The sequence below is a fragment of the Perca flavescens genome, chromosome 6, assembly GCF_004354835.1.
Source record: "Perca flavescens isolate YP-PL-M2 chromosome 6, PFLA_1.0, whole genome shotgun sequence".
Taxonomy (NCBI): Eukaryota; Metazoa; Chordata; class Actinopteri; order Perciformes; family Percidae; genus Perca; species Perca flavescens.
Window position 1 is genome coordinate 8119840 of NC_041336.1, and position 27121 is coordinate 8146960.

The following is a 27121-nucleotide window of genomic DNA, read 5'->3' on the forward strand; positions in this document are numbered from 1 at the left end:
TCTGTTCCTGGCATAATAAAGCATTGCTTTGTGCGTAGAGCATCTACACAGTTACACAGTTTATACACAACAAGAGTGCAGTATTTGAGTGACACTAATCCCCAGAACTAGATAAAATGATAGACTAAACCCCGCACACACAAACGCCCTTGACCTAAATATTTACAAGATAACAATGATCAGGTGAGCATTCTCTGTCGATGGTGAGAATGTAACTGAGGCACATATTTGTCAGTGATTTGTGTGGGGAAAAAATAAAAAAGTGGTTCCTTGAATATAAAAAGGAGAAATCATAGCATCTTCTGATGGAACAAAGAGTCATCTATTGTAATTACATGATAACAAATGTTAAAAAAAGACAGTGATCCAAATAGGACTTGACAAATTTGTTATAAGTATGACAATGGGAAAGGATACATTCCTATGTACATTAGCATTCCCTTTGCACTGCTGCATCATCATTTAAAGTAAGCCCCACCCATAACAGAAAGCACATCTCCGATGCAGAATAAAAGAAGCATATTGCAAAGTTCCAAAATGTTCAAAGTTTAACCATTTGAGGATCAGAAATGTTTTGGCTAGTCTATTCCATATATTTATTGCAAGTATCAAAAGCTTTGTGGTCACATACACTTACAGTCATTGCTGAATTGGCAGTCTTTGACAAGTTGCTCTGTGGGTAAGCAGAAATAGCAACTGGAGGGTCAAAAGGGCAAATGTTTACTTGGCTTGTATTGGCAAGTGAAGACATAAAGCTGAACACACTTACACTTACTTATGTACAATATGGATGATTAAACAAGCACCTGATATGTTTTGACAATGCATAAACTGGTGTGAAACTCAAACCGTCCTCATGTGTTAATCCCAAAGTCTGTGAAAAAATTTAAACTATTGTATAATTACTTGCTACGTAAAAATTACACCCGTGCTAGGTAAGTGGTCATTTGCTTATTCAAAGTAAATGTTGGAAACAAATGCACAGCAACCATGAGAGAGCTCTGCTGTCAATCTGTTACATCTTTCATTTCCAAGATCATGAGATATTCATTCATTAGCAAAGTGGGTGCTGAGATGTAACTTTCCACTCTAAAATTAGAAGAGGGCTAGCACAAGTCCAACAAACTGGCTCCGATTTGCCTTCAAAAGGGGCCTATGAATTGGGGTCTCTGTCCTTGAGTGTTCCAATAGGGAGGGACCATAGTGCAGAATAACTCAGTCAATATGGAGGCCCCTTTCACCTCTTCCTTGGCTTCAAATAAGTTTCATGGTGAACCTGCCACCGTCACCTCCGTCCCCTCCACCACCCATTGAAGACCGAGGAACAAAGTCAATAGTTGCTGTGTGCTTGATCTGACCTTTGCTCTGGCTCCAGAAGAACATGAAGACAAAGCAGATGGCCACTGAGCTGAGGAAAGACAGGAAGCCCATGGTTGTGGCGATGATCAGGGTCTTTGCGTCAAACGGGTATGGTTTGGCCATCTGAGCTGAGGAGTTTGCAGCTTGGGAGTTTGAAGGCTCTACCCAGCCCTCCTCTGAGAAGAAGGGGATGGTTCGGTTACGAGGGAGCCCCTTCACGTACAGACCGACAGTCAGGCTGTCATTGCCGGCTGCATTGCCCGCCAGGCACTGATATGTGCCACTGTCCTGAACTTGGGCAAAACGCACTTCTAGAGTACCATTGAGCAAAACTCTGATTCGTCCTGTTGGAGAAACCACATTCTTATGGGATGAGATCCAGGAGATAGATGGGAATGGATCCCCATCAGCCTTACAGGAGAAGATAACTGTCGTGCCCTCCTCTACTCTCGCCTCCTGCGGCCTGCGGTCCATTATACGGGCAGGGCGGCAGGTAAAGAGCCTCGGGAGCTCCTTCTCGGAGAAATCTCTGAATTCACGATGTCTCACTGCATCAGGAGACAAACAAGAGGGCTGATGTCCATCAAAGTTCAAGCGCAATCGACGACGGACCACCCAGAGAAGCCGGCAGTCACAAGCTAGGGGATTCCCATCCAACCGCAAAACCTGAAGGTTCCCCACAGAGTGGAAGACACTCTCCTCCAAAGTAGTGAGCTGATTGGAGGTCACATTGAGCATGCGGAAGTAGGCCAGTCCCCTAAAGGCCCCTGGCTCTATTCTTAGCAGGCTCCCCCCTGCTAGGTGTAACTCTTGGAGTCTCAGGAGGTCACCTAGCAGATTACCTTGGATAACAGTGATGGGGTTATAGGACAGATCCAGGTAGCGAAGATACACCAGATGACGAAATGCTGAGTAAGGAACAGCACTTAGGTTGCAGTTGCTGATGACAAGTGAGGTCAGATTAAGACCAATCAGGCTGTTGCTAGCCACATTGTCCAATGCTGGCCAGTTTGCAATCAGGAGGCTACGAAGACGGTGTAGCCGTCGGAAAGCATTGTTGGGGAGTGTAGAAATGGTGAGGCGTAGTATGCGAAGATGGGTCAGGCTCTGGAGTTGGGACAATGCCTCGGTAGGAACCGAGGTCAGGTTGCTGCGATCTAAATTGAGCTCCTGCAGATTCTGCAAACCAAAGAAAGCCCGCTGGGAGATGAAGACCAAGTCATTCTCTTCGGCTTCCAGCGTTTGCAGGTTCACCAATTCTTTGAAGGTGTAGTCCAGGAAGACCAGAATCTCATTCTGGCTCAAATCCAGACAGCGCAGACTGGATAGGCCAGAAAACACCCCAACTGGGATAATCTTGAGTCGATTATTCTTAATCCGAAGTGTCCTGAGATTCTGTAGGCCCTGGAAAGCCTCCACCTCAATCATGGAGATTATGTTATCACTGAGATCCAACTCTTGAAGTTGCTGGAGACCAGAGAACTGGCGGCGCCCAACAGTTTTAATCTTATTGTGGGATAAATCCAAACGCCTGGCATCACCAGAAAAGCCTTCTGGCACTGAGTTCAAATGTTTGCCGGAGCAGATCACTTCTTTCGCCTCAGGTCGACACACACAGCGTGGAGGACAGCTTCCTGCAGATACACCCAGTCCAAACTGAAGCAGAATGCTCCAAGCCCCCCATCGGACGACTGACTCCACAAACATCTTACCCCCAGCCTGAGAAGAGACGCACACATGAAGACATTAGCTCTGATGTTTTTGGAAAATAACGCAGGAATGTTTGTGTTTAATCTGATGGTTTTCAAATAAATACAGTGTTAAAACTTTGAATTTCATTTATTTTCTCATTTATTCTGAAATTGCGTCAAGACATACCGTTTCAGTCTCGGAGTGCAGATTCTCATAGCCAGTGGCAGTCAAGTTGAAATCAGACTTGAGTCAAGTCCTCTGTAGAGATGCAGTTCCATCAAAAACATGTCCTTTAGAGTGGCCTGGACAGGACACAGAGAGAGAAAAACAAGTCTTAACAAAATTAAAGGAACAGTGTTTTTAAAGCTTTTACGTTTAACTTAGTGTCCAAACACAAAACAGCATCCAAAAACACTTGGTTTAGAGGGTGGATATAAACAGCCTTCGGTTTAAATTCATCTACCTCCACCACAGTGACTGAGGAAATGTGCCATCTGTCTATTGGTGTAGTGTTATGTCCATAAAACCAGGACAAACCAGATTAATTAAAAACCAGCTACAAACACTACAAAACTTTCTGAGCAGGCAGCCCTACCCTGGTTTTATATTATTCATTTTGTGCCAGCTGGTCTCATGGAGAAGAGTGACTAGGGTACCAATGTTGATATTAAGTGAAGGAAAGACAAACTAATTCTAATTGTTTCTTGCATTTTGAGCTTGCTGTTTGTTGAATATGTATGGCAATGGGTGCCATAATAAACTCTTCCACCCCAAGAGTCCTCAGGTGCCTGATGAATACCAGGACAAAGCTGACAATGTTCCATCATTGATTTCTGGTGCTCCATCAGTACGTGTTTTTCAACTTGTCATTTGATATGGCAGCAATCACAAAAAAAGTACACATTGGGTACCAGAAAGTGTCCAGCGTGAAGCAGATGTCGCAGCTGATAAGACCAGCCTACACCTCTCTACCGCAGACAACAAAATCCTATACTTAACTGATTATCAAAGAACACATCTCATTTTATCCTCCCAAAGACTGGAAAAGTACCATAAACAATGCTTAACGCCAGTGGAAGTTTCCACATATGATCTGCCCTAAAAAATAAAATAAAGTATGAGTGCATTCAGCCTCATGGGTGACAGATGAGACCTCAGCGGCATGAAAGCTTTGCCCCTTGGGCCAGGCATCTGGATTTAGGCATGCCAACAGGAGCCAGAGCCAGCAACAGGGCAAGGGTGATATAAATTTTCAGAATAAAAATCAACAGTACACCATTTAAAAACAGTTAAGAGTATCACTATGTAAACAAATCGGGGAAAAGATGGTATTTCTGTCTACCTTTATATACAAGATCTATTGCATTTTTGTTTGTCCTGGAAGAGAGACCCATATTCTGTCAATCTTCCTGAGGTTTTGTGCTCTATAAGGATATATTTGTGTTAAAAGTCTATTGGTAGAGTGTACTGTAAAAGCTGTAAATTTGAAATTTTGAGCCAATTACTTGACCTAGCTTGTGACACTGTATGAAGAAACAACCCCTTAAATTGGACCAAATCTAGATTGCAAAATAATCCCATATATTTTAATTAATGACATTATGTTTTGCTTTGTTTCCCAGTGAGAAACTAATGTCAAACATTTCAAGAAATGATGCCTAATCTGCTCTAATTACCGACGTTAATGGAAAGCATACTAAATAAAAGTTGGAGTTATGAAATCATTCATCTGAATTTAGGAGTAGCCAGCTGAGAACATACTTAAATAATACAATGGGGTTGAATAATGAAGATCACAAAAAAAAATCACAATTCAGTTTAGAAGACATGGAAACAGAGTTGCCAAATTGAGAAAAATGTGCTCAAAACCAGATAAAATCCTAAATCATGAACGAACATGAAAAATGAAAACAAACAAAAACAAACTTATCAAATCAACAACAATGTTATAGATGAAACATAAAGAATAAAAGCAACCTGCACATTTTTAAAGAAAGTAGTCAAAAAAGAGCCCCACTAATGTGACACTACACGGTGAAATATTACATAATAACATTACTCTGCCAGTGTCTGTCCTTTCTAGTTGAATAACCAGCTGGGAAAGTATGTGATGTAAATTAAGTATTCTGCTCTCTAACAACCACAGCTGAGACCTGCTACAGTACGCGTAACAAAGGTAACTATCCTTCAAAAAATCAACTCTAATTCTTTAGAAAACACTTATGATGTCCCACAGCTGCACAGAAAAAGTCAAAGCCCAAAACATAAGCTACATTCAAATCGAAGAGCAAAGTTGTTTCATAACAAACAGAAATATGATATTTTATACTTCAACAAATACAGCTAAGACAAATGCCAGACCGAGTCCAACCTGCAGCAGCTGCAGCTTCTCACTCTCCACCATCAGACAGTTTCCACAGTGTGGAGATCCCTCGCTGCATGCCTCTCCTCTGAGTGGCAGAGTTGTCGACAGTCCCAGAGCTGCACAGTCTTTATCTCATCCCTGCTCCTCATGAAAACAGCTCTTATAGTGGCTGCCGCTGACTCACAACCCAACACTTGTGCTAGACTCCCAGGACTCCTGTTTGACCGATATATCAGAGAGCAGACGCGCCAGACACCGATACTGGCTTTTTGTTAAAGTTCAGCCAGTTACGATTGATGTAGATGATGCAGAGGGAGCTTTTCTTGGCCACAGCTGTAGTAAAACAATCTCCAAAAACCCCTATATTACAATTTTAGTTGTTTCTGTAAAACAAGTCTTAATTTAAAGCCCACATGTGACCTTTGAGGTTTTCCAACATGATAAAAGTGGGTAGTGCCTAAAAATATTATTGTCCAATGACAGTCCCACTGCTTTTTTAGACACATTTTCAACCTCTCTCTTCATTGGGTGCAAACTTTCAAACATGAATTATTATTGGAATCAAACTTTGTCTTTTCTCCTTCAAGACAGTCTCCTTAGTTTTGTGTCTGTGTTATACATGGGTGGGGCTCACAATTTAAATGTGTTGATCCCCAGCTGAGCCAACTTGTGAGAGACAAAGACTGGCAGGTGCGTGATATCTCAGGCGGCTGAGCTGTCTGTTGCTCAGCCCTTCCAGCCAATCAGGGCTCAGGATTGATCCTCCTCTGTGTCCCTACACACATCATGAAAGCTACAGTCAAAGGCCTTGACCCCTGAGTCCCGGGCAGGACTGAGTCCGTCCGTCAAATTAGAAAGTGAGGGAATAGATGTATTTGCAATGTGGACATGTATTTCTCACCCTGCGTGGAGCATGGTCATATAAGTGTCCTGTTACAGTGTTAATTATGCTAACTATTTTTCTATTACACACACAGTCATTTCTTGTTACTTCTAATGATGCACTTTCAAATGAGAGCAGACAACAGTCACTTAAATTTGAATTATGGGAACTACAGTGTCCGTTCACAAGACTTCTTTTCATTTTGTTGTTCCCAAAGTCAGAATTGAACCAGGAAAGAAAGATTTTAGGTGTTCTGCACCTACAGATTGATCTTAAGCTGCAAAACATTGTAAGTAAATGGGTTCAAAACTATGTTGAAATCTGTTGAGGCTCTCTGTGTGTTCAAATGTTTTTTTATCCAATTATTTTTCTAAAATCTATGTGCTTTTATATTAGTTGTTGACACTCTGCTTAGCTGCTATTTTTGGCCAGGTCTCCACTGTAGAAGAGATCTTTGGTCTCAAGGGGACAAACCTAAAGGCAGCTGTTGCTGCGCAGAGAACTCAGAACACAAAACTGCTTCATGTCAAATGAAAAGGAATCTGTTTATAACCATGATGTTTTTAGGAATTACTCTGTTACACTTTATTTGAAGGTATCTACATAAGAGTGACATGACACTGTCATGAACGTCATAAACATTATAAACAAGTCATACACGTTGATGACATAAAGCTTCTTTTACTTAGTGTCATTCAGTTTTTGTCATGACAAGTTATGGTTAGGGTTAGGGTTAGGATTAGGGATAGGGTTAGAGTTCATGTGTCATGTATTCATGAAAGTGTCATGTCACTCTTATGTAGATACCTTCAAGTAAAGTGTTACCAATTATTCAGTATACTTTGATCACCAGGATAGTCCCTCTATTCTGAGTCTATTTTCTTGTAGTTTCCAACTTTAAATCATGCTTATAAACTTTGAATAACCCTGTAAATTACAGGCTGGAAATAAGTCCAACATTGGACAGAAATAAGCCCAGAATGTCTCAGAAATGAAAAGCAGAAGTTTGGAGAAACAAAAAGTAGCAAGCAGGCGTTTAATTGCTATTAAATTATTAAAACATTGCACAACTGATGTAACACTTTAGCTCTGTCACACTTGTTCCGGCTTTTTTCCCCTCTCCTGCTCATCTTGAAGTTGGTTGACTATTTCTGTTTAATTCAGTTTAATAATTAAGTGATACAGTGCTCAGCATAAGTGAATACACCCATGCTAAAGTTGACTAAAAAGAGGAATAAAAACACATCTTTTGGAAATTAATCGTAACCTTTAAGGACACCAATTTTCTTTGTGAATGAATAATGTATCATCAATAAATAATCTTCTTTAAAATACAGGGGGCATAAGTAAGTACACCCCTATGTTAAATTCCCATAGAGGCAGGCAGATGTTTATTTTTAAAGGCTAGTTATTTCATGGATCCAGGATACTATGCATCCTGATAAAGTTCCCTTGGCCTTTGGAATTGAAATAGCCCCACATCATCACATACCCTTTACCAGAGATTGGCATGGTTTTATTTCAGTTAGCCTAATAGCTGGTTTAATTTGCATTTAAGGAGATAATCTTATGGATAGTACACCATGCCAATCTCTAGTATCATGTGATGATGTGAGGCTATTTTAATTCCAAAGGCCAAGGGAACTTCATCAAGATGCATCCTGGATCCATGAAATAACTGGCCTTTAAAAATACAAATCTGCTTGCCTCTATGGGAATTTAACATAGGGGTGTACTTACTTATGCCCCCTGTATTTTAAGAAAGAACATTTATTTATTTACGATACATTATCCATTCACAAAGAAAATTGGTGTCATCAAAGGTTGGATTTTTCCTCATTTTTTTAATTAAGGCATTAAGATGATTTTTTTTTATTCCTCTTTTTAGTCAACTTTAGCATGGGGGTATTCACTTATGCTGAGCACTGTAGTTGGCTAGCCATCCTGGGAGCACAATTTAAGGGTTCCGGTGTTTTAACCCAAACAGTAAGCATACTGTTTTTAAATAAGGTATTTTTACTGTAAAAAGACATTTTCATACTGTATTATTTGAATTTTAAGTAATATCATGGCTGCAGTGTAATTCCCGCCTTTTCCTTTATTTTCCCAAGATGCACTGGTATTAACAGTAAAAACCTGTAATCGGTAACATTCACAGATAGTGCTACAGTATTACTATTTTCTCCCAGAATTAATTGCCATTCACAGTATGATCCTGTATAACATTAACGCAGTAAAATACTGTGAGATTTTAGCTGTACATTTACATCAAAGGTTAACAGTGTGGCTAATGTCTAACCCTAACCCTAAATCCTTACTGTCGCTGCCGCATAACACTCACCTTTTGTCGGCTAAACTCAACACTCAGAAACGACCGTAACCTCACAGCGACCTTTACCCGGCTTACAGTAACTTTTTCATCGCTAAATTTAACTGTAAAATACAGCTAAACCTAACTGTCATGTGACTGGTTGACTTATGACTGGCCGTAGAATATCATACAAATTTATCATAGGAACCTTTTTTTATACTACGTCACAATGTAAGTCTGAGACTAAATGGTGTAAAATGACCAAAAAACGCGTACTAATAACACACAAAATGACTTCAGAAATTGACGTGTTATTCATATACCATTTGGTGATCCCCGGCTGAGCTTTTAGAAATCAAATTCACCTTTCTGCTTCTTCTACATCTTGCATTATTTTCAGAGAAATCCAACGGAAGAGACATCATGGCTTGCAAACAAGCAAAGTGCCAGTTGGTCAAGGCCACACCCCCACCCTCCATCTTGCCCCCCATCTCTCTATTAGGGGACCACTAAGGTCTATATAAAAGAGACTTCAGATACAGTATTAAGGGACCACTAAGGTCTATATAAAAGAGACTTTAGATACAGTATTAGAGGACCACTAAGGTCTATATAAAAGTGACTTCAGATACAGTATTAGGGGACCACTAAGGTCTATATAAAAGAGACTTCAGATACAGTATTAGGGGACCACTAAGGTCTATATAAAAGAGACTTCAGATACAGTATTAGGGGACCACTAAGGTCTGTATAAAAGAGACTTCAGATACAGTATTAGGGGACCATTTAGGTCTATATAAAAGAGACTTCAGATACAGAATTAGGGGACTACTAAGGCCTATATAAAAGCATCCAAAAAGCAGCGTGTCATAGGACCTTTAAAACATCCACTCTGCTGACGCCTAGCAGGAGCAAGCTCTTATCAAACAAACCCTCACAATGCCAAAATGCATACAATCGGATGTAACCTCTTTTCAGACAATCCTTTGGCAGAGTCCAGTTGGCTTTTGGGTGAACTCCCGCTGACGCTTAATTCTTTGAAATAATTCAACCCCGACTGTGCTCCGTTTGCCTTCTCTCCTCTGTCATCAGGAACAACTCATCAAGTCTCTCCGCTCGGGCCCTTATCGCCTTACATCAATCTGTGGACAGTTGCCACCAAGTTCTTTACTGACTGCACACAGCTGCACATTTAGTCATCACGTGGATGTCCACACTATGTTTACCCAATGATTAGGATTATAAAAGGATTATATTAATCAAAACTACTAAAAGAAAACAATGAAACATATTACTGTATTAAGAATCACTTCATTGGTGCTTTTTGGTGTGTGTGTGTGGTGACCAATCATTATGTTTCAATCAACATAATAATGAGCAAACAATGTTTGCTCAAAATAATCGCTCCATTCAACAGCTCAGCTCTGATTGAACATCATCAATCACCAAACTGCTAACATGATTCCTGCTCAGGATCGTAATCAACAGCATGCTTCAGTGAACAGCGACACGTCATTATCTTGCTGTAACAGAGCCAGGAGCAAAGAACAGGCAATGATCCTCAATTGACTCAAACTCTTCTTCTCACCTACATTATGGCTTCATTAGCGCTCTCTCTGAGCTCAATGCTTTTGAGTTTTACCTTATTTGCCGTTCCTCAACACCCAATCTCTGCCTGTTACTTGGGAGCCTGCAGCAACATGTTAATAGCAAGATGTGTCAGACACAGCGTGATTTTATAAAAAAAAAACTCCTTTGCAACAGGTGCATGAAACAGGAACATGACCTCACATGGTCCGCAGGGTGACAGTCTTTGTTTTGCTTCTGAGTTTAGAAGCCCCGAGCATGAAACCCTGTGCCAAGCAGCCCATCTGACAGGGAATGCACAGTCTGAGCCCGGCTGGGTTTTCTGACACTTGTCAAAGAGCTATTTTTAGCTCGTCACACCGAGAAAGACAAGAGCTTGGCTCAAATCCCCAATTAAAGCGGCTGGAACAGAACAACAGTGCAGGGATCACAGAGCGTGTGCTTTTGTCTTTGCACTCGTGTGTGTTTTCTGTGTGAGTGTGTGTGCTCGAATTGTTAAAAGTTTGTTTGAGTCTGTGATGGAGCGTGTGTGTGTGTGTGTGTGTGTGTGTGTGTGTGTGTGTGTGTGCGTGTGTGTGTGTGTGTGTGTGTGTGTGTGTGTATATGTGTGTATGTGTTTCTATTTTGTTGGGCTTCTGGCACCTGCTGCAGTGTGACAGCCCCTGAGACCTCCTGCATACAAGCAGCAAAATATTAAAAGGTTTGCTGGCAGAACAGCTGTCGGGTGCATGGCAGGAAAAGTCCACTGGTCTTTCCCCCTTGGGTTTGTCAGGGAGCCACATTTATGTTAAATAAACAAATAAATATCTGAAATGCAAGAGAAAGAACATAGGAAACTTTCCCCTCCCACTACAACAGGAGTCTGTGACAGACACAAAAGTAGAAGTAAGAGGTTTATTATTGAAATATGGTGGACATGAAAGAAAGAAAGAAAGCTAACACTAACTAGACCCCCTCTTTTTTTCAATGCAGGGCAAACACAGAACTGAGTGTGCAAGAGCTGCCAATGAGTCAGCAGGTGTTGACATATCCTGAATGGAAAGTAATGTCTACTGGGAATTAAGTGTTATTAAATGTTCCACTCTTAATGGAATCCGTATTAAACAGCATGATGGGTTCTCCTGAAATGTGGAATGTTGGGTAACACTTAACTTGAAGGTATCTACATAAGAGTGTCATGACACAGTCATGAACGTGTACCGTGAACCATAACCCTAAATCTAACTCTAACTCTAACTCTAGTTTGAGATTCAAACTACACTGCTTATCTCCAAGAAAATGAGTGAGCGTTAGGCTTTCAGTTATTATTTTCTGGCCTGTTTTGTCCAACAATTTTTTGGTTCTTATGGTATTCTCTGAAGGGTAACACTTTACTTTAAAGTATTTACATAAGAGTGACATGACACTGTCATGACACAGTCACGACACATGAACCCTAACCCTAACTCTAACCCTAACCCTAGTCACCCTAGACACTTACTAAAAGAAGCGTTATGTCATAAACCTTCATGACTTGTTTATAATGTTTATGACACGTTCATGACAGTGTCATGTCACTTTTATGTAGATACCTTCAAGTTACGTGTAACCCTCTGAAGTAGTTCCTCTCAAGCTGCAGACAGACCTACTCAGACTAACGTTAACACGAACCCAATGAGCCTGTCGGGTGCTTTTCTCACTCTGGATGTATCTCACTCTAGATGACTTTATCACCTCTCACAAAAAAAGATGGTCAGTTGACTCAAAACTGTCGATAAACTCCAAAAATATAGTTTTCTGTCGTTATTCATCGTCTTTCTACTACTACTGTTTGCTACGTGCACTCTTCTCTCTTCCTACTTTCTACTCACCGGTACATGGCGACAGCCGCAGCCTGTGATACTGATCCTACCGTAATGTTACATACAGAGATGCTTACAGTTTCTGTAAGTTTTTACGATGGCCCCAACAGTCTAGGAGTTACAGTAATTTGAAGCCCACCTGCAAATGTGTGACCCAGCCAATAACTCTTGTCTGCAATTGGACGGTAATAGCTCCCTGTACTGAGCAGCTACCGTAATGTCCAGTATATGAGCGCAATGCGCCCGTTGTCTGCTTTTAGGAACCGTCAGCTACAGATGCAACTCCTCGCCCTCGCTGCTGTACTGCACATGGACACACAAACCCACAGAGGTTCCTCAATTTATAGATAAATAACTGAGGATGTGGACTTGTTTGAGAAGGGAAATGAATGCCTCATATCAAAGTTTGCAGCACATACAGTGTGACATTCTCCAGTTAACAGCTCTCAGCTGTCAATCAACCATTGCCATTGGGAAGTGTGAGTCTTGAGGATTAGATACAGTTTGCACAAATGTGTCCAAAACAGATGTAGGCCTATAGGCTTTAAAGAAAATGGAAAACTATGCACAATAGCTGCAGAATCAAATATAGTTTATATTTCTTTACAGTTCTTTTCAGTTTGTCTTTAATATCTGATCTGCAGGTTGAACGATAGTCGACTTAACAGAGACTATAATTAACACAAGCCGCTTTGAAAAAGAAACACCACATTTTGGTCTCAAAAACAGATGTTAGGAAATGTTCATTTTTCATTGTTTTAACATCGTTGCCTCACAATTCAGTTTGTGGTGAAGGAATGTAATCTTCACATAATTCATTTTTTCATTACATCATATTTGCGATCATTGCAAAATATTTTACACGCTGTGTGGAGGTCAAGAAAGCCATTTCTCATTTGATTGTTTTTTTAATGGGCTGTGAGGAAATTGCAGACCCATGAATACTAATGTCACTGGGTGTGTTTGCCTTGGTGGCATGTGGGGGGAGAGATAAAGAAAAGTGTGTGTCTGTGTGGCTGCGAGCTTGTGTCTGTGACAAATAGGATTATATTAATTGTTTGCCTCTGTTCCTACACGTCGAAACACATTCATTTCATCTGAATGCTATGAATTTTAGTCGGTGCTTATTTTGAAATGGTAAAGTTTTTACTCAAGAACAAACTGACATGAGATCTGTCACGACAGTGTCCACATTTAGAAATGACCTGAAAACAGGTCTATTTTCTCTGGCTTGTGACACTGTGTGTCTGAGTATATATGTGTTCCAGTGTGGGGGGGGGTAGATGCTGTCAGTTGTAGATGCTGTCAGTTGTGTTTGGAGTGTGGGTGGGTTTTTTTCTTCTCTATTCTTTGATTGCTTTAAATTGTTGCTATGTGCATTTTAATGTCATTCACGTTGACCTGCAATTAATGTTATATCAATAAAACGGCCATGCCTTGTTTTCTTTGATTGTCTGCTTTGTTTTAAGCTTGTAATGCAATAGAGCAACCCAGATATATATTTACAAGAAATGGGTAAAAATAAAAAAAGCGAGGGCAAAACTAATAGTTTGCATGTGAAAAAGTAAACACTTTTGAAAGAGAAAGAGAGACAGACGCATTATTATAAGTATGGGTGTGTTTGAGCATTTACGTGTGGTGGAAGTGGGTCACAGTGACAGATCCACTCACATCGGTCTTGTTCCAGACTGCGTGTTGGGTAAAGCACTCTGCTGTAATTCCTCATTCCGACGAGGAGAGAGTTAAGACTCTGCGAGACGTCACGCAAAGTGCGGCGTCTGCAATATTAATAATAGCACAATTAAATGAGGGAAGGGAATTAGTCTCAGTGCAGCGCCTATGTGATGTGACAAATTAGGTCGTCTCAGCTAACAGCGATGATGCGTTGGATTCATCATTAGAGTGGACCTGACTGATGGGACACAGAGGACTCTTAACCTGGAACAGGTCAAACACTGATCAAACTACATCAGGCCAACATACATACTGACTGTAGACTTCAACTGCAATCAAGTCCTCATAAAATGTGGAGCAGCAGACTGTTGGTGCATGCTGTCAGATATCAAACATGTGCCTCATGTTTCGGTTATAAAAGGACTCACTGAAAAAAAGTGAGATTCCTTCAGTGCAGTGGGAGAGGAAGTACTTGGATCAGAGTATAAAAGTCGTAGGCCCACAAAATGGCAAATTTTCTCACACAGCAAAAGTACTTGAAGCAGAAGGGTGTAGAGTAAATTTTTTAGATCATTGAAAGAAATAAAGAAGAACGCAATGCGGTGAAAAAGATGGGGAACAAGGTTACAAGTAACACTGACGAGAAATAGGGGGAAAGCAATAAGAAGAAAAAAGGCGAAGACGAAAAAGGCATGCCCTTTTCTCTTCTTTTTTGCCTTTTTTTTACCTTCTTGCGCAAGAAGGTAAAAAAGGGAGTAAAAGAAAGCAATGAGGAGATATAAGAGGGAAAAACGGTAAGTGGGAAAGCAGAAAAAAAGAATATGTAATATAGGACAAATACAAAGTATCATAAATGATAATAGTTACTTTAGTACAATAGTTACAAGTAAAACTTGAGTAAATGTACTGAGTTACTTTGCACATTCATCCCAGAACCTCTGACACAAAAACTCTGTCTCCAAATCCACGTTTTCTACCAGAAACTGAAGGTTATGTCAAAGAAAGCTACACGTTTCATGGCTCTACAAGTTCTCAGTTCTGGAGGTTGAGAGGTAATTGTAAAAATGTTTTGCTATTTCACAGAAAAGCGATCATCTCCATAATCTTCCCTCATAGTGTGCAGGTGCAGCTTTTTTCTCTTTGGCACACTTACCGGCCTGCATGCTAATCTGACGGCGCCAATTCACAATCCCACCTGGTTTCCAATTGAGTCTGAGCCAGCCACAGTGGCGTAACGGTGAATAAAGGGGGACAGTCATATTTTCATGAGAGCTACACGTGGGGGAGGATGTGGAGGGGACTGAAGGCGTCTTGTAAAGCCGCTGACATGCCCATTACCGCTGCTCAAGTATGTTTGAGCAACTGCTACTTCCAAAGGTGTTTTTTTATTCACAACACATGCCACACTGCTATTGCTTCCCACAGAAAACTGTGAAAACTGTATAGAGGTACATATTTATAGATTTATTTTAGTTCTACATCCTCCTCTCGAATTCCTTGCATTTGCACCGTCATCGATGCTGTCCTTAATTACAATTTGTTATTTGACTACAAAGTTAACAAATATCCAGAAGTGATTCATCAAAGGCAGAAATCCCAGGCATTTTAACACCTTTTAGGACTTTTACACCCTGATGGTGACACATTGATGTCCCCCACTACTCAGGAGAGCTGAGGAGACATCTTGGATTAAATATCTTCAACGATAAAATAGCTGAACTAGTTGTCTTTCCTACCTTGGTGACTGAGACTCTTCACTAACAAATACTTTGCAAGGCTGTTCTCAAGGCTGTTACAACCTTGTCTTTTAAGTAGCCGTTTGTTGATACATCAGTTCATTGTCTTTTGAGTAGTGAGCTAATAAGTATTGACAATTGACATGAGGGGGTGTGTGTGTGTGTGTGTGTGTGTGTGAAACAATCCCCGTCATGATTAAAAGAACTGTTAGAGACAGAACCAGAATCGTGTTGAAGTCTAAAGCTTTGTACACCTGACTATGTACCCTGACCTCCTCTTCAAGTCAAGTCAAATCTAGCGGAGGAGGGTCTGGCAAGTGCACACAGCATTTTGGGATGGGAGAAAAATGTGCTCTGGTTTATTAACATTTCTTTAAACCAATCAAAATTGCATTGGGTGGCGCTAAGAGCAACGGTGCCTCTGTAAAATAGCCTCGGGAAGGAACTTGTTTTGCTGGAATACGTGTACGTTCAAAAGTTGTTTTAGTCGTGCGACAGAAAATTCAGATTGGACAGATAGTCTAGTTAGCTGTCTGGATTTACCCTGCAGAGATCTGAGGAGCATAGTCCTCATAAATCCACAGGAGTTTAAAATGCAACACAAAGAAAGCGGAAGGTAATGGACATCCGGCCGAAATGAAAGACATCCGGCGGAATTTCCAGCGGCACCTGAACAATCCCGGAAGTGGAACGTCGTTGCTATAGACTAAGTCAAATCTAAATCGATGGAATGGAGCATACAACACCGTCTACCCTTAGACCCTTGATTGGGAGGATCAAAAACTAACCGAACAAACCTTTTAAAAGGCTTTGTGGTGGTATAACAACATCACACTACTTCTGCCTTTGCTACAAAGAAAGGACCAGTGTATGACTGCCAGAGGTCCCTTGTCCAGAACGCTTGAACAGCGATTGTTTCAAGCATTGGAACAAACTACCAATGCTGTCATTGTTTCTGGTGATAATAGTCTTGGAGTTTTGAGATTGGGCGTGATGCATGTGGAGGGAAATGCTACAGTCCAAGCACTTCGCCTATTGGTGCTATACAAAAAATCTTTTGAACTGATCATTTGACAGCTTTTACTTTTTCTCTTTTATTCTGCTTGCATAACTGTGATATCATCATATGAATTTCTTTTAGTTATTCTTTTGATAATGTATGATTAGTCCCCTGTGAAGGACTGGCCATACCCTCCAGGGACCCTGCCTATTGCATACCAAATAGGCTCCAGCCCCCATGACCTTGGCTAAATGGGTACAGAAAATGGACACATGGGATCATTATTGAACATACAGCCAGTTAATGGTGGCTTTTACATTTGATGTTCTCCTCTGCTGGATAGGAATTGATGTTTCCAGTAGCAGCAAGAGCAATTTGTCTGTAATGAATAGAGAAGAAAGAAGGTCGGTAGGTTGTGCTTGAGAAGCTCATTCATACTTTGTGTCGTCCAACTACATCTAAAGTGTTTCTATCTGTTCTGAATGGCTACACTGGTGGAGCAAAGCCTCAATCATATAACCTCTTCCTGGCTGCATCAAACTACCTCCCTGATCTCTCTTGCTTTGTAGTCTTTATGCCAATTAATTGTTCAAATGAGGATAAGGGTGCACCATTGTACAGTCTGTACTCGAAGGCATTCATGGTGTTGCACTCAATTGTTCACACAAACAGTGACGGATGTAGCTGTGTGACAAAAGAGAGCTTGGTACAGCAGATCAAACCCTTCCTTATTTTCACACCTGGTCACAGCTTGAATAATTGTCAGATTGTTGGTTTCGGAAAGTTATTAGCATTGTTGGATGGATCTTCTCTAATTCCAACACTGGAAAGGTGTGAAGAAGGGTTTCAGATGCTGTTAAATGATACTGTCCCTATTAATTGTTGTTGTTCTAATGCATTTGGAGGTATAAATAACCTTGCCTTGAACACCCTGACTCAACGGATGACTGCTTAACAGAAAAAGAGCGCCACTTAAAGGAAATCGATCCTCATCTGCTTTAAAGCTTAAGATGAAGGAAAACAACATTAAATGCACACTAAATGACAGACATGTAATCTATGGGAAAAGTACAGCAAAAACATCCTTAAGATTTTCTATGGCAAGCATAAATGACATGCATACATGTTCCCCCAGGCCCTGCAGACCTTTTCATTACCAACCTGTCCACCAGATGCCCCAGAGTTTCCTGCTCCTTGTCAATCACTCTACCCCATTCCTTCCCTGTCATATCTGTCCCTTGTTCTGTCATTAAGCGCCAATCTATATACCGGCCCCTTTCCAACTCTAATTTTCTCAGATATTTTATGTTGCTTCCTTGCCATAGCTTTCCAACCATTTCCATCTGTCAGTATTGTGTCCCTGTTCTCTCAACTTGCCTTCTTAAATTTGTTGGTCTTTTTGAACTACCAACAAGTTGCCAATCCTGTTTATTACCCTTTTATTCTGGTAAAGTTCCTTTAATTCAACCTGCTCTATGTATATAGCGTTAGAAAATCCTGTGAGGCAAGAAGCCCATGCAATGAATGCATGGGCATGCAATGAACAGAATAATGGAACAGGATCTTGGAAATGAAAACATGGCATGAAAGAAAACATGCAGCATAAAAGAAACCCTCAAATATGAAGTGGTTTTTTTCATGGTCAAACAACACAATGCTGCTGCTCACATAACCCCCAGGCCAGTGCCATGCAACTTTTTTTTGTTTTTCATGCCCTGACTACATTTCTCCAGTGGCAGTAAACATCTGATCTTTCTATTCATCTTCAAAAAGACATCAAATGTCTGCGTGGCCTAAATAGTGCTTTTGTGGTTCAAAAGTGCTGTGCACCACAGATTCTGCCCTGGATAGATAGATGTTAGCATGTACAACCCCCCTCAAAGCAGATCTGGTTGAGACTCAGATAAAAAGACAAACCAACCCAACTCAGGAATCCCTTTATGTGGAATTGTTAGGCTTGGGGTGCTGAAGCTACAGCCCCGAATGTTTTATGAATAACCCCGAACCTAAAATATATATATATATATATATATATATATATATATATATATATATATATATATATATAGATATAGATATATGTTTGTGAAGCTCGACAAAAAGCATAATGTGTGTGAACGTGTGATAGTAACATAACAGTCTGTCAAAATAAATGCAGGTCTCTAAACAAACAATGCAGGGTGGCTGACAGACAGCACTGAGTGACACAATTTACAGAAAAAACAAGTCAATATTTTGTAATTGCCTGTTGATTTAAAATATGAAGTCCATTTCTCTTCACCGTGACTGAGCGCTGTTTTATTTTATTTTACAAACATCACGGTGCAAAACATTACGTTATGGTAAGGTGTGAACTAAAAACGGCAAACCACTCATTCATTTTACTAAGGATAAAAATGCAATTTCCTGAAGTCAGAGAGAGACAGAGAGAGAGAGAGAGAGAGAGAGAGAGAGAGAGAGAGAGAGAGAGAGAGAGAGAGATTTCAATAAATAGTAATAAGGTGCCAGAGTGCATAATAAAGCATAACAACAAAAATTGAAACAAATTCCAGGGGGAGGATCCCTACGGACGCCCCCTTCAGAGGTTTGGGCTAAGCTCCCAAGTGTTAAGTGTTAATTTCGTCAGACGAGACGAGACTAAATATGTTCGTCAACAACCTTTTTTTCCATGACTAAGACGAGACGATGACGAGACTGCGGCAATGTCCAAAAACGCTGACTAAGACATTATTGTTGACGAAAAAAGACGAGACTAAAATGTTTTGCATAAAATAAAAACTAAGATAAAATCTCTCTTCATTTTCATCTACAATCACCTCTACTTTTTCAACATGAGATAGAATATTCAGCTGTTACTAGGGTTGGGTACCGAGTCAGGTGCCTTAACGACCGTTATCTACCGGACCGAATAGCAACGCGGATTTCGGTGCCTCTTAAATGTCTGCGCTTCTCTCTGATGCTCATTAACGGACGTTAGAGTGAACCGAAACATCGCTGCACGGGACGCTAGTTCACATTTAAGGGTTAACATTAAAACATGATTTATAAAATCATGCCAACAATTATTAAGCTATTTGAATAGCTTAGTATTCTATGCAAAAAAGGTATGTATAAATGCTTTAGGCTGCCCTAAAAGTTATTGTAGGAACAGATTAATATGCAACTTTATTTCATACAATATATGTAGTAGGGGGTCCCTGATCCGTCTCTCTTTCAGTTAAAGGGTCCTTGGTTTAAAAAACGTGGAAGAACCCTGCTGTAGAGGATTCCAACACTGAGACGTACCACAGTCTGCAGCTGCTGTTGTCTGTCTGAAAAATAACACATATGTTGTGTTCACTTGAAATACGCCTCGCCAGCTTTGTGCTGCATTCAAAGTTATTGTAAAATATCCTTTTCCCACGCAGTGGTTGTTTATGTCATTTAACAGGAATTTACTGGTGAAATAAGGAAGAGGCTCGAAATTTATATAACATTATATAATTTATTTGTATATAACTATTTGACTGAAATGGTTATCAGAAATAATCTCAGAAATAATTTATTTAAAAAAAAGACTTGACTAAGATATTTGAGTTCTCTTTTGACTAAAACTAGATTAAAATGACGAGACTTTTAGTTGACTAAAACTTGACTAACAAAAAAAGACTAAATATTACTAAAACTAACAAGGACATTTGGCACAAAACTAAGACTAAAATGAACACTACCTCCAATGTCCTCAAATCTTAGAAACGCAACTGCAAAGACATTTATCCTTTGCAAAAACAAGAGAAGTAGTGCACATGACTGTGGTGTTAATCTCATTGCCGTTAAGACTGAAAATGTGGTGGGCTGAGATGTGTGGATACATTGTTCCAGGCTCAGATAAATCTTCTCTCAGACAGCTCACCAACATCTTTGGCTAAGCCTGGTATTAAGGTGCTGCTGTTGGAAGGAAGTCAATGCTGCAGTGAAACATTCTGTCACCCACCACTTTTCTCTAAATGGGACAATGACTGTGCAAGCAGTTTATGGCTTTTAAGATGTTTAAGATATTTCTTAAACATTTTCAAGCTACAGTATTTGGTAGCCAATACTTTTGCTTATCTGGAATGCATCTAAACATGAGGAATTATTCAAAAAGTACAAATTGTGTTCACAGCTTTTCAAGGCAGGCTGACCCATCACACCAATTAAATGATGAAATAATAAATAATAAGACGAGACAAGGCTGGTGTATGTTTTCTGTGAGATACTTGAAATCTTTTGTGCTTTGTATGCAAATTAATGTAGTAACTTACTTTTGTTTGTTTTTAAAGATTTCCACCTGAAACTAGCGTATTTTCTTTCTTGTTTAAGGGGTGAATTGGTTTAAAAGCCCTGACACACCAAGGTGACTGTCGGCCATCGGTCTGAGTAGGGCCGACGGTAGTCTATATCCACAACGTTCCACTTCAGGGATTGCTCCGTTGCCGCGGAAAATTCCGCCGCATTTCACTACTTTCCGCTTTCTTTGTGTTGGCATTCTAAACTCTGTTCAATTTCTGAGGAGTATGGTTAACTGCTCCTCAGATCTCTGCAGGGTAAATCCAGATAGCTAGCTAGACTATTTGTCCAATCTGAGTTTTCTGTTGCACGACTAAAACAACTTTTGAACGTACATGTTCCACCAAAACAAGTTCCTTTCCAAGGCTATTTTTTGACTGTCACCCTAGTTTTCTGGTAACAGTGTCCCGCACTGTTGCAAGGCGTCAGCCTTTTTTTGGAATCGCTGTCGGCTGCATAGCCAATAGCCATCTGATTAGCTGTTGAGCTTGAAATAGGTAGTGAGGAAAGCAAACAAAAGACAGTTAGAGCGCACACAGAAGGCTCTTCTTATTTTTTTATCTGATCTGATTAATCCAATACACACAGAGCTGTCAAAACTGGCCAAAAATTACTTTTGAATGTTCCTTCTAAAAAACACAGGTTTAAACGATTGGAATGTCTATTTTTGCACATTATGTCCATAATATGGCAAACTTAGCCTAAGTACAACGAGATACAGAACTATTTGTGTAGGTGTATTTATTTCATCATAAACATGTCTTTTTAAAAAACTGACAGATACCGACACATTACAAAATATACTAACATTAAACTAATGTTCTACTGTGAAATTGTGAGTTATTTCCTTGCACGCATGCGTATAATGTATGTGGTACTTGGGCGTCGGCTGCAGTCTCTGTGGTGTGTTTCAGGGCTAATTTTTGGGCCAAGACAAAGGCGATGACGCCACAGATGGCCTTTGTCGCCACTAGTTCTTGACCATCGGCTTGGTATGTCATGGCCTTAAACTGACCCAGAATTTTATGTTACCACTCCTCAAAGATCAATTCTGTTTTCTACTGCCAGAGGAAGCAGTTCTGCACAGTTTACAATACCGGGGTACTAGCTAGTTAGCAGTCGTAGTCGTTGATGCCATTAGTTGTGGTATTTGTAGAAAACTAAGGAGCTCCCAAATAAGAGAAAAAGACTACAAAGACCAACAACTTACAACTACAAAATGTGTGAAACTGAAATATTGATCTCTCGCTGCAGGACATTTACAAAACTTTTTAGATCTTCTGGCCTCAAATAGTAAAGCTATTCAATAAATTCAACTAAGTGAAACCATGACCAGACATTTCCACACTATATCCCAAATGTTTTGACCTACCTTAATCCTCAAACCTGATCCAAAAACATGAAGTTATACATCTCGAGTTTGTCACAGAAAAAAAGCACACGTCATTTCATAAATGTCTTCTGAGCTCATTGATAATTTTTGGTAACTTACAAGGCAGGGAGGACATTTGGATGCAAATAATTCAGGTGTCATAGTAACGTTTCAAAAAGTATGAAACATTTAGCTTTTTGTAGAATATAACACAAACCACACTGTCATTTTAAGGCCATGAAGGCAAAGCATAGAAACTAGTTAAAAGACTTGTCTTATACTTCTTTGCCTGAAGCTGAAATCAATTTAAGTGTAGAGCAGCTGCCCAATATAACAGTCTAGATAAATCATCCCCTAACAAGGAGACTGACATACTTCCTGTGCATAAAATGCCCTCTGATTAAATTGCCCATTTGGCAGAATCCCAAGCGTCAAATCCTTGGTTGTCCCTTGATGGTGATCGGCTCCTCCAGAGCCACATTGTAACTGATGTTATGTGTGTCCTTATTACAACAGGAGGAGAGGACAGAGAGTTTGCTGCTGAGTTCACCCCTGCACCCTCGCTGAAATGCTGATCCTGGCTTATATCAGACTGCGGGTGAGACAATATTCAAATCAAACAGGAGGAGCCAAGTTTGGAAACGATACAGTTTTTTGGGTGATAAACAGAGGTTTGATGCGAGTCACTGTGAGAGTGAAGCATCTCGATATTAAAAATAAAATCAGGGGGAAAATGAGGCTGCAGTTATTGCTGTCTGTAATCCAGCTGAAACGCATTAAAACACAGTCTGCTGTGGCCCTTTTTTAGGTTTATGGACCAAACTATCCTGAGGATTACTGTCCACATGGTCAGATTGTAACTCCACAAAAAAAACGACAACAAAAAGAGATTTACAAAGCAACCAGGCTGAAAAGTAGCAATGCACATTTTCTAGGTTTCTATAAAGGTTTCAAGAGATGTAATGAAAACACAGGGAATGAAAATATTAATGTAGGTCAGTATTTAAAATCACAGTTTTTCCTGACACAATACAAGTTACTAATATTATATCAGTTAAAAGCAGTTTTATAGATTTCTCATTGCGGAGACAACAGAGAGGAAACAAGTTCTGGTCCGGAGCATCGGGCAATGTTTGCCTCTCTCTCCTCTCTTTTCTGCCTCTTTTTGGCAGGAGTGAACATCCTCAACATTTGTTGTGTTGTGTCAGAATGATGAATACAGTTGGAGAACATTTATATAAAAAAAATAACAGGATTTAGACTCTACAGGATGATTCTTTTCTTTGGCAACTATCATGCTTTTCCCAAGTGATGTACAGATTGTTAGGCATTTCTTTTTTTCAAATATCTTGAACCCCGAATGCATACAATGTCTGGCTCCAAGCATAACATCAATATAGATCGAAACCCTAATTGTCGACAAAACCACCACAACAATAAATAAAACAACTTTCCTTTACAAATGATATCAGGCTTACGTCACTAGCCTACTACCCGCAACTCGAGGCTCCCTTTCTGCTCAATTTCAAGTTTTCATTTGCCAGTGCCACATTATAGCAAAACTGATTTGAGTGAATTTGAAGGTGAAAAAAAATAAAGTGTTTGCGTTTGATCCGTTTTGGATGATCTAAATTGAAGGGGGGTGGAGGAGGGGGGCTGCGCAAATACGACCACAGAAAGCAGTGGCGCATTTAAAGCAACATTTGAGGATTAGTATGGTGATTCAATAATAACAATTATGAGGATTAAGTCAGTACTGAGTCGTTGTTATTCTCATAGACACACACCAAACACACTATAGGAATGCTATTCAATTAGTTATAGAAATGATGCAGGAATAGAGCTGTATTCAGGTCCAACAACAAGTAGGCTAAAACTGATGAAAACCTAAAAAAGTAGAAAAGAAGAAAGAAAAGAAGAAAGAAAGAAGAAGATAGAAAGAAGTTTCGAACCTACAGAAATGGTGAATAACGGAGTAAACTCACCAGCTGAAGCTTTCAGTGAAGGAAACATCGACACAACGCTTCCACCTCTTCAACGCTCATCGTCCGTCTCCAACAGAACAACGTGTTCATCTCTGTTCGGGACACTTTCTCTTCTTCCTCCTCTTCCTCTTCTTCTGTCTACATTCAACCAGAGATTTCCAACATCTGTCGCGCCGGAGTTGCGCAATTCACTTCGCCCTCCTTCATTAATTTCCTCCTCCGACTGTCGAATACCTCGGGGAGTTTTCGTATAATCGCGCTACTTCAAATAATTTAGGTCGACTCTGCCCGTCTGTGTCTGCCTGCCTGCCTGCCTGCTTGTGTGCCTGTGATGCTGACCGCGGCTCTGCTGATGCTGCGCCCTCCGCATCTCCATCCCTCCGCTCAGCTGGAGCAAACATCCCACAGATTTAAGGCTGGATCCGCGCCATGTGTCGCTGCCGTAATGACTTAAATCCCCATGTAACTAGTAGTGTAACGAAGAATGGCTCCATTACACTTTTTACAAACAAGAATCAAGTCGTCTCCTTTGTTAGCAGAACTCCCTTTTTGCTATAATATATATATATATATATATATATATATATATATATATATATATATATATATATATATATATATATATATACATGCCAAAAGCTTTGGACACACCTTCTCATTCAATGAGTTTCCTTTTTATTTTCATTCATTCATTTCATTATTTACATTGTAGATTCTCTCTGAAGGCATCAAAACTATGAATGAACACATATGGAATTATGTACTTAACAAAAAAGTGTGAAATAACTGAAAACATGTCTTATATTTTAGATTCCTTAAAGTAGCCACCCTTTGCTTTTTTATTAATAAGGGAAAGAAATTCCACTAATTAACCCTGACAAGGCACACCTGTGAAGTGAAAAACACTTCAGGTGAATATTTAGACTTAGACTTAGATTTATTGTACAGTACAGGCATATAGACACATAATCCACAACACAAACACCGAACCAGACATCCACAGCGCTACCCATCCAACACATCAATAAATAGAATACAGCAAAAAGAGTATATTGCACACAACCCAGTCTCACTTCAGTTCGTGATGGCATTACGAAATTAAATCTATTAGAACGTGATACCATTACGTAATTGTGAAGATTTACGTGTTGGGGTCACGTTTTTTATACTAATGTATTTCAATGAGAAGCATCCTTTCTGCAACTCGGCAGCAGCAGAGAAGCTGGATACAGCTTTGATATTATTGGTATTTTTAACCCAATAACCGCTGTTTTAATCAACATTTATTCACCAGATCTTATTACGGTTTATATGTATTTCTTTTAATGTTATTATTTCGGTCTATTTCGGACAGGGAAGCTGGATTGCTTTGTTGTTTATTGATATTTTTAAAACTATAACGCTACATCTTTCAACATGTATTTAGCTGTTATCATGGTATGCATTTCTTTATTTTAATAATATTATTTTGGTCTTATTACCGGTGAAATATTACAGTAAATAAGACAGAACAGTAAGCTACGATATGAGCCGAGCTGGGCGCATTCAAAGCCGATGTCCCACGATGCAATGCGGGCATTCATTCTCAGATAATCAGACGGCGATCAGCGGGTCGTCTATACCCAGCAAACATTGGTCCGATGGCAACGTTGTGTCCCTGGCCAAAAATAGTCGCGGTAGGACGGCATAAATCGGTAAAAAGATGTTACAGAACATTTCCTAAAAATGCATTCAGATACATTTGTACATGTCAACAGTTCTGTGGGGTTGCAGGCATAATTGTTATTTTGACTTTTAGCTACGTGTACTTCAACATACCATGTTGTGAATCAGTTGTAAGTGGACGTCCACTAAGTGACGTCCTTTACACGTGCATTTATAGTCCATCATGCCCCTCTATGAAATCAATTGTGATAAAGCTGCGCTAAACCCTTGCATGGTTAATACTGCAATAATTAATTTAATTCGCCAAGTTTTTAAAAGGTTGTGAAGACGTCCACTGACGTCCTTTACACGTCTATAATCAAGGCTGTGGATAGTCGTCCACTGACGTCTTTTACACGTCTAGTCAAGCAAAACAGAAAAAGAAACACGATTTATATACAAAGTACATTTACTTTATGTTGTTTAAATTATAATTACACAGTGCCCAGTGTGGTTAAGTGATTGCAAAGCCACTGCATTTTAGTCATTATTTCAACCTGTTGTACCTGATGTATTTTTTTTTTTTAAATGAATGTATGCATACATGTAAAACATAAATATATCCGGTCACCATTTATGTCGGAGTTGGATGTAATCATTGACATATATAAAATGTAATTGCCATTGACAGGGAAACTGCTGCCAAGATGTAGTAACAAAAGATCTCTCGATATTACAAAATCCCGCGATAGGATAGATTATCTCGCGAGATGGTAACGCGTTCTCCCCATGGACTCCGGAACCAGTAACTTGAACGTTGAACAACCACGAGGAGAGGAGGAATTGAGTTGTATCGATAATATTATTAAAACTCTACTGTTGGGTAAGTACATTTTGTATTATTAGATTAACGTCCTTGAGTTTTACTTGTTTGACATGAATGAACCGAAAGAAATGATGCCCACATTGTCAACTGAAATGTACTGAGTTTGGCTAAAATTAGCTAGCTAGCAAACGTTAGTAGGCTAAAAGTTACTTTGAACTTATACAACGGTATACCATAGTATAAAGTATGTTTAATGTTACAGTCAAAGTTGTGAAGTGTATGTTTTAACATTGCATGCAATTGCTACGCTGCACTGTACTGTTAATCGTGATTTTTTTTTTACCTTATTTGGTTATTTATAGAATGGGTTAGGGTTATATATATATATATATATATATATATATATATATATATATATATATATATATATATATAAATTTAATATACATATATTTTTATTTTTATTTTTTTATTTTTTGATGTAGCTTTTTCTAACTTTTCATTCATGAAACGGGTGCAAAATCTTGTTTCATTTATT

At 39.6% G+C, this 27121-nt stretch overlaps 1 protein-coding gene across 2 annotated transcripts; it reads right to left on the minus strand.

The window, feature by feature from the left end:
- lingo4b (leucine rich repeat and Ig domain containing 4b) lies at positions 1 to 24390 on the minus strand. Of its 2 annotated transcripts, none has more exons than XM_028579811.1 (3): positions 24114 to 24390; positions 3238 to 3353; positions 1 to 3078 (listed from the first exon to the last, which is right to left on the minus strand). In XM_028579811.1, exon 3 carries the CDS (start codon positions 3064 to 3066, stop codon positions 1255 to 1257), a length of 1812 nt encoding a protein of 603 aa, XP_028435612.1. In that variant the 5' UTR covers positions 3067 to 3078; positions 3238 to 3353; positions 24114 to 24390; the 3' UTR covers positions 1 to 1254. The 2 variants fall into 2 exon arrangements, with proteins under 2 accessions (XP_028435612.1, XP_028435613.1); XM_028579812.1 differs by lacking the exon at positions 24114 to 24390 and adding an exon at positions 5423 to 5504.
- Positions 24391 to 27121: the final 2731 nt, after the last annotated feature.

Excerpts from the sequence above, each read along its gene's own strand:
- lingo4b (XM_028579811.1), bottom strand. The coding sequence starts at position 3,066 with ATGTTTGTGGAGTCAGTCGTCCGATGGGGGGCTTGGAGCATTCTGCTT.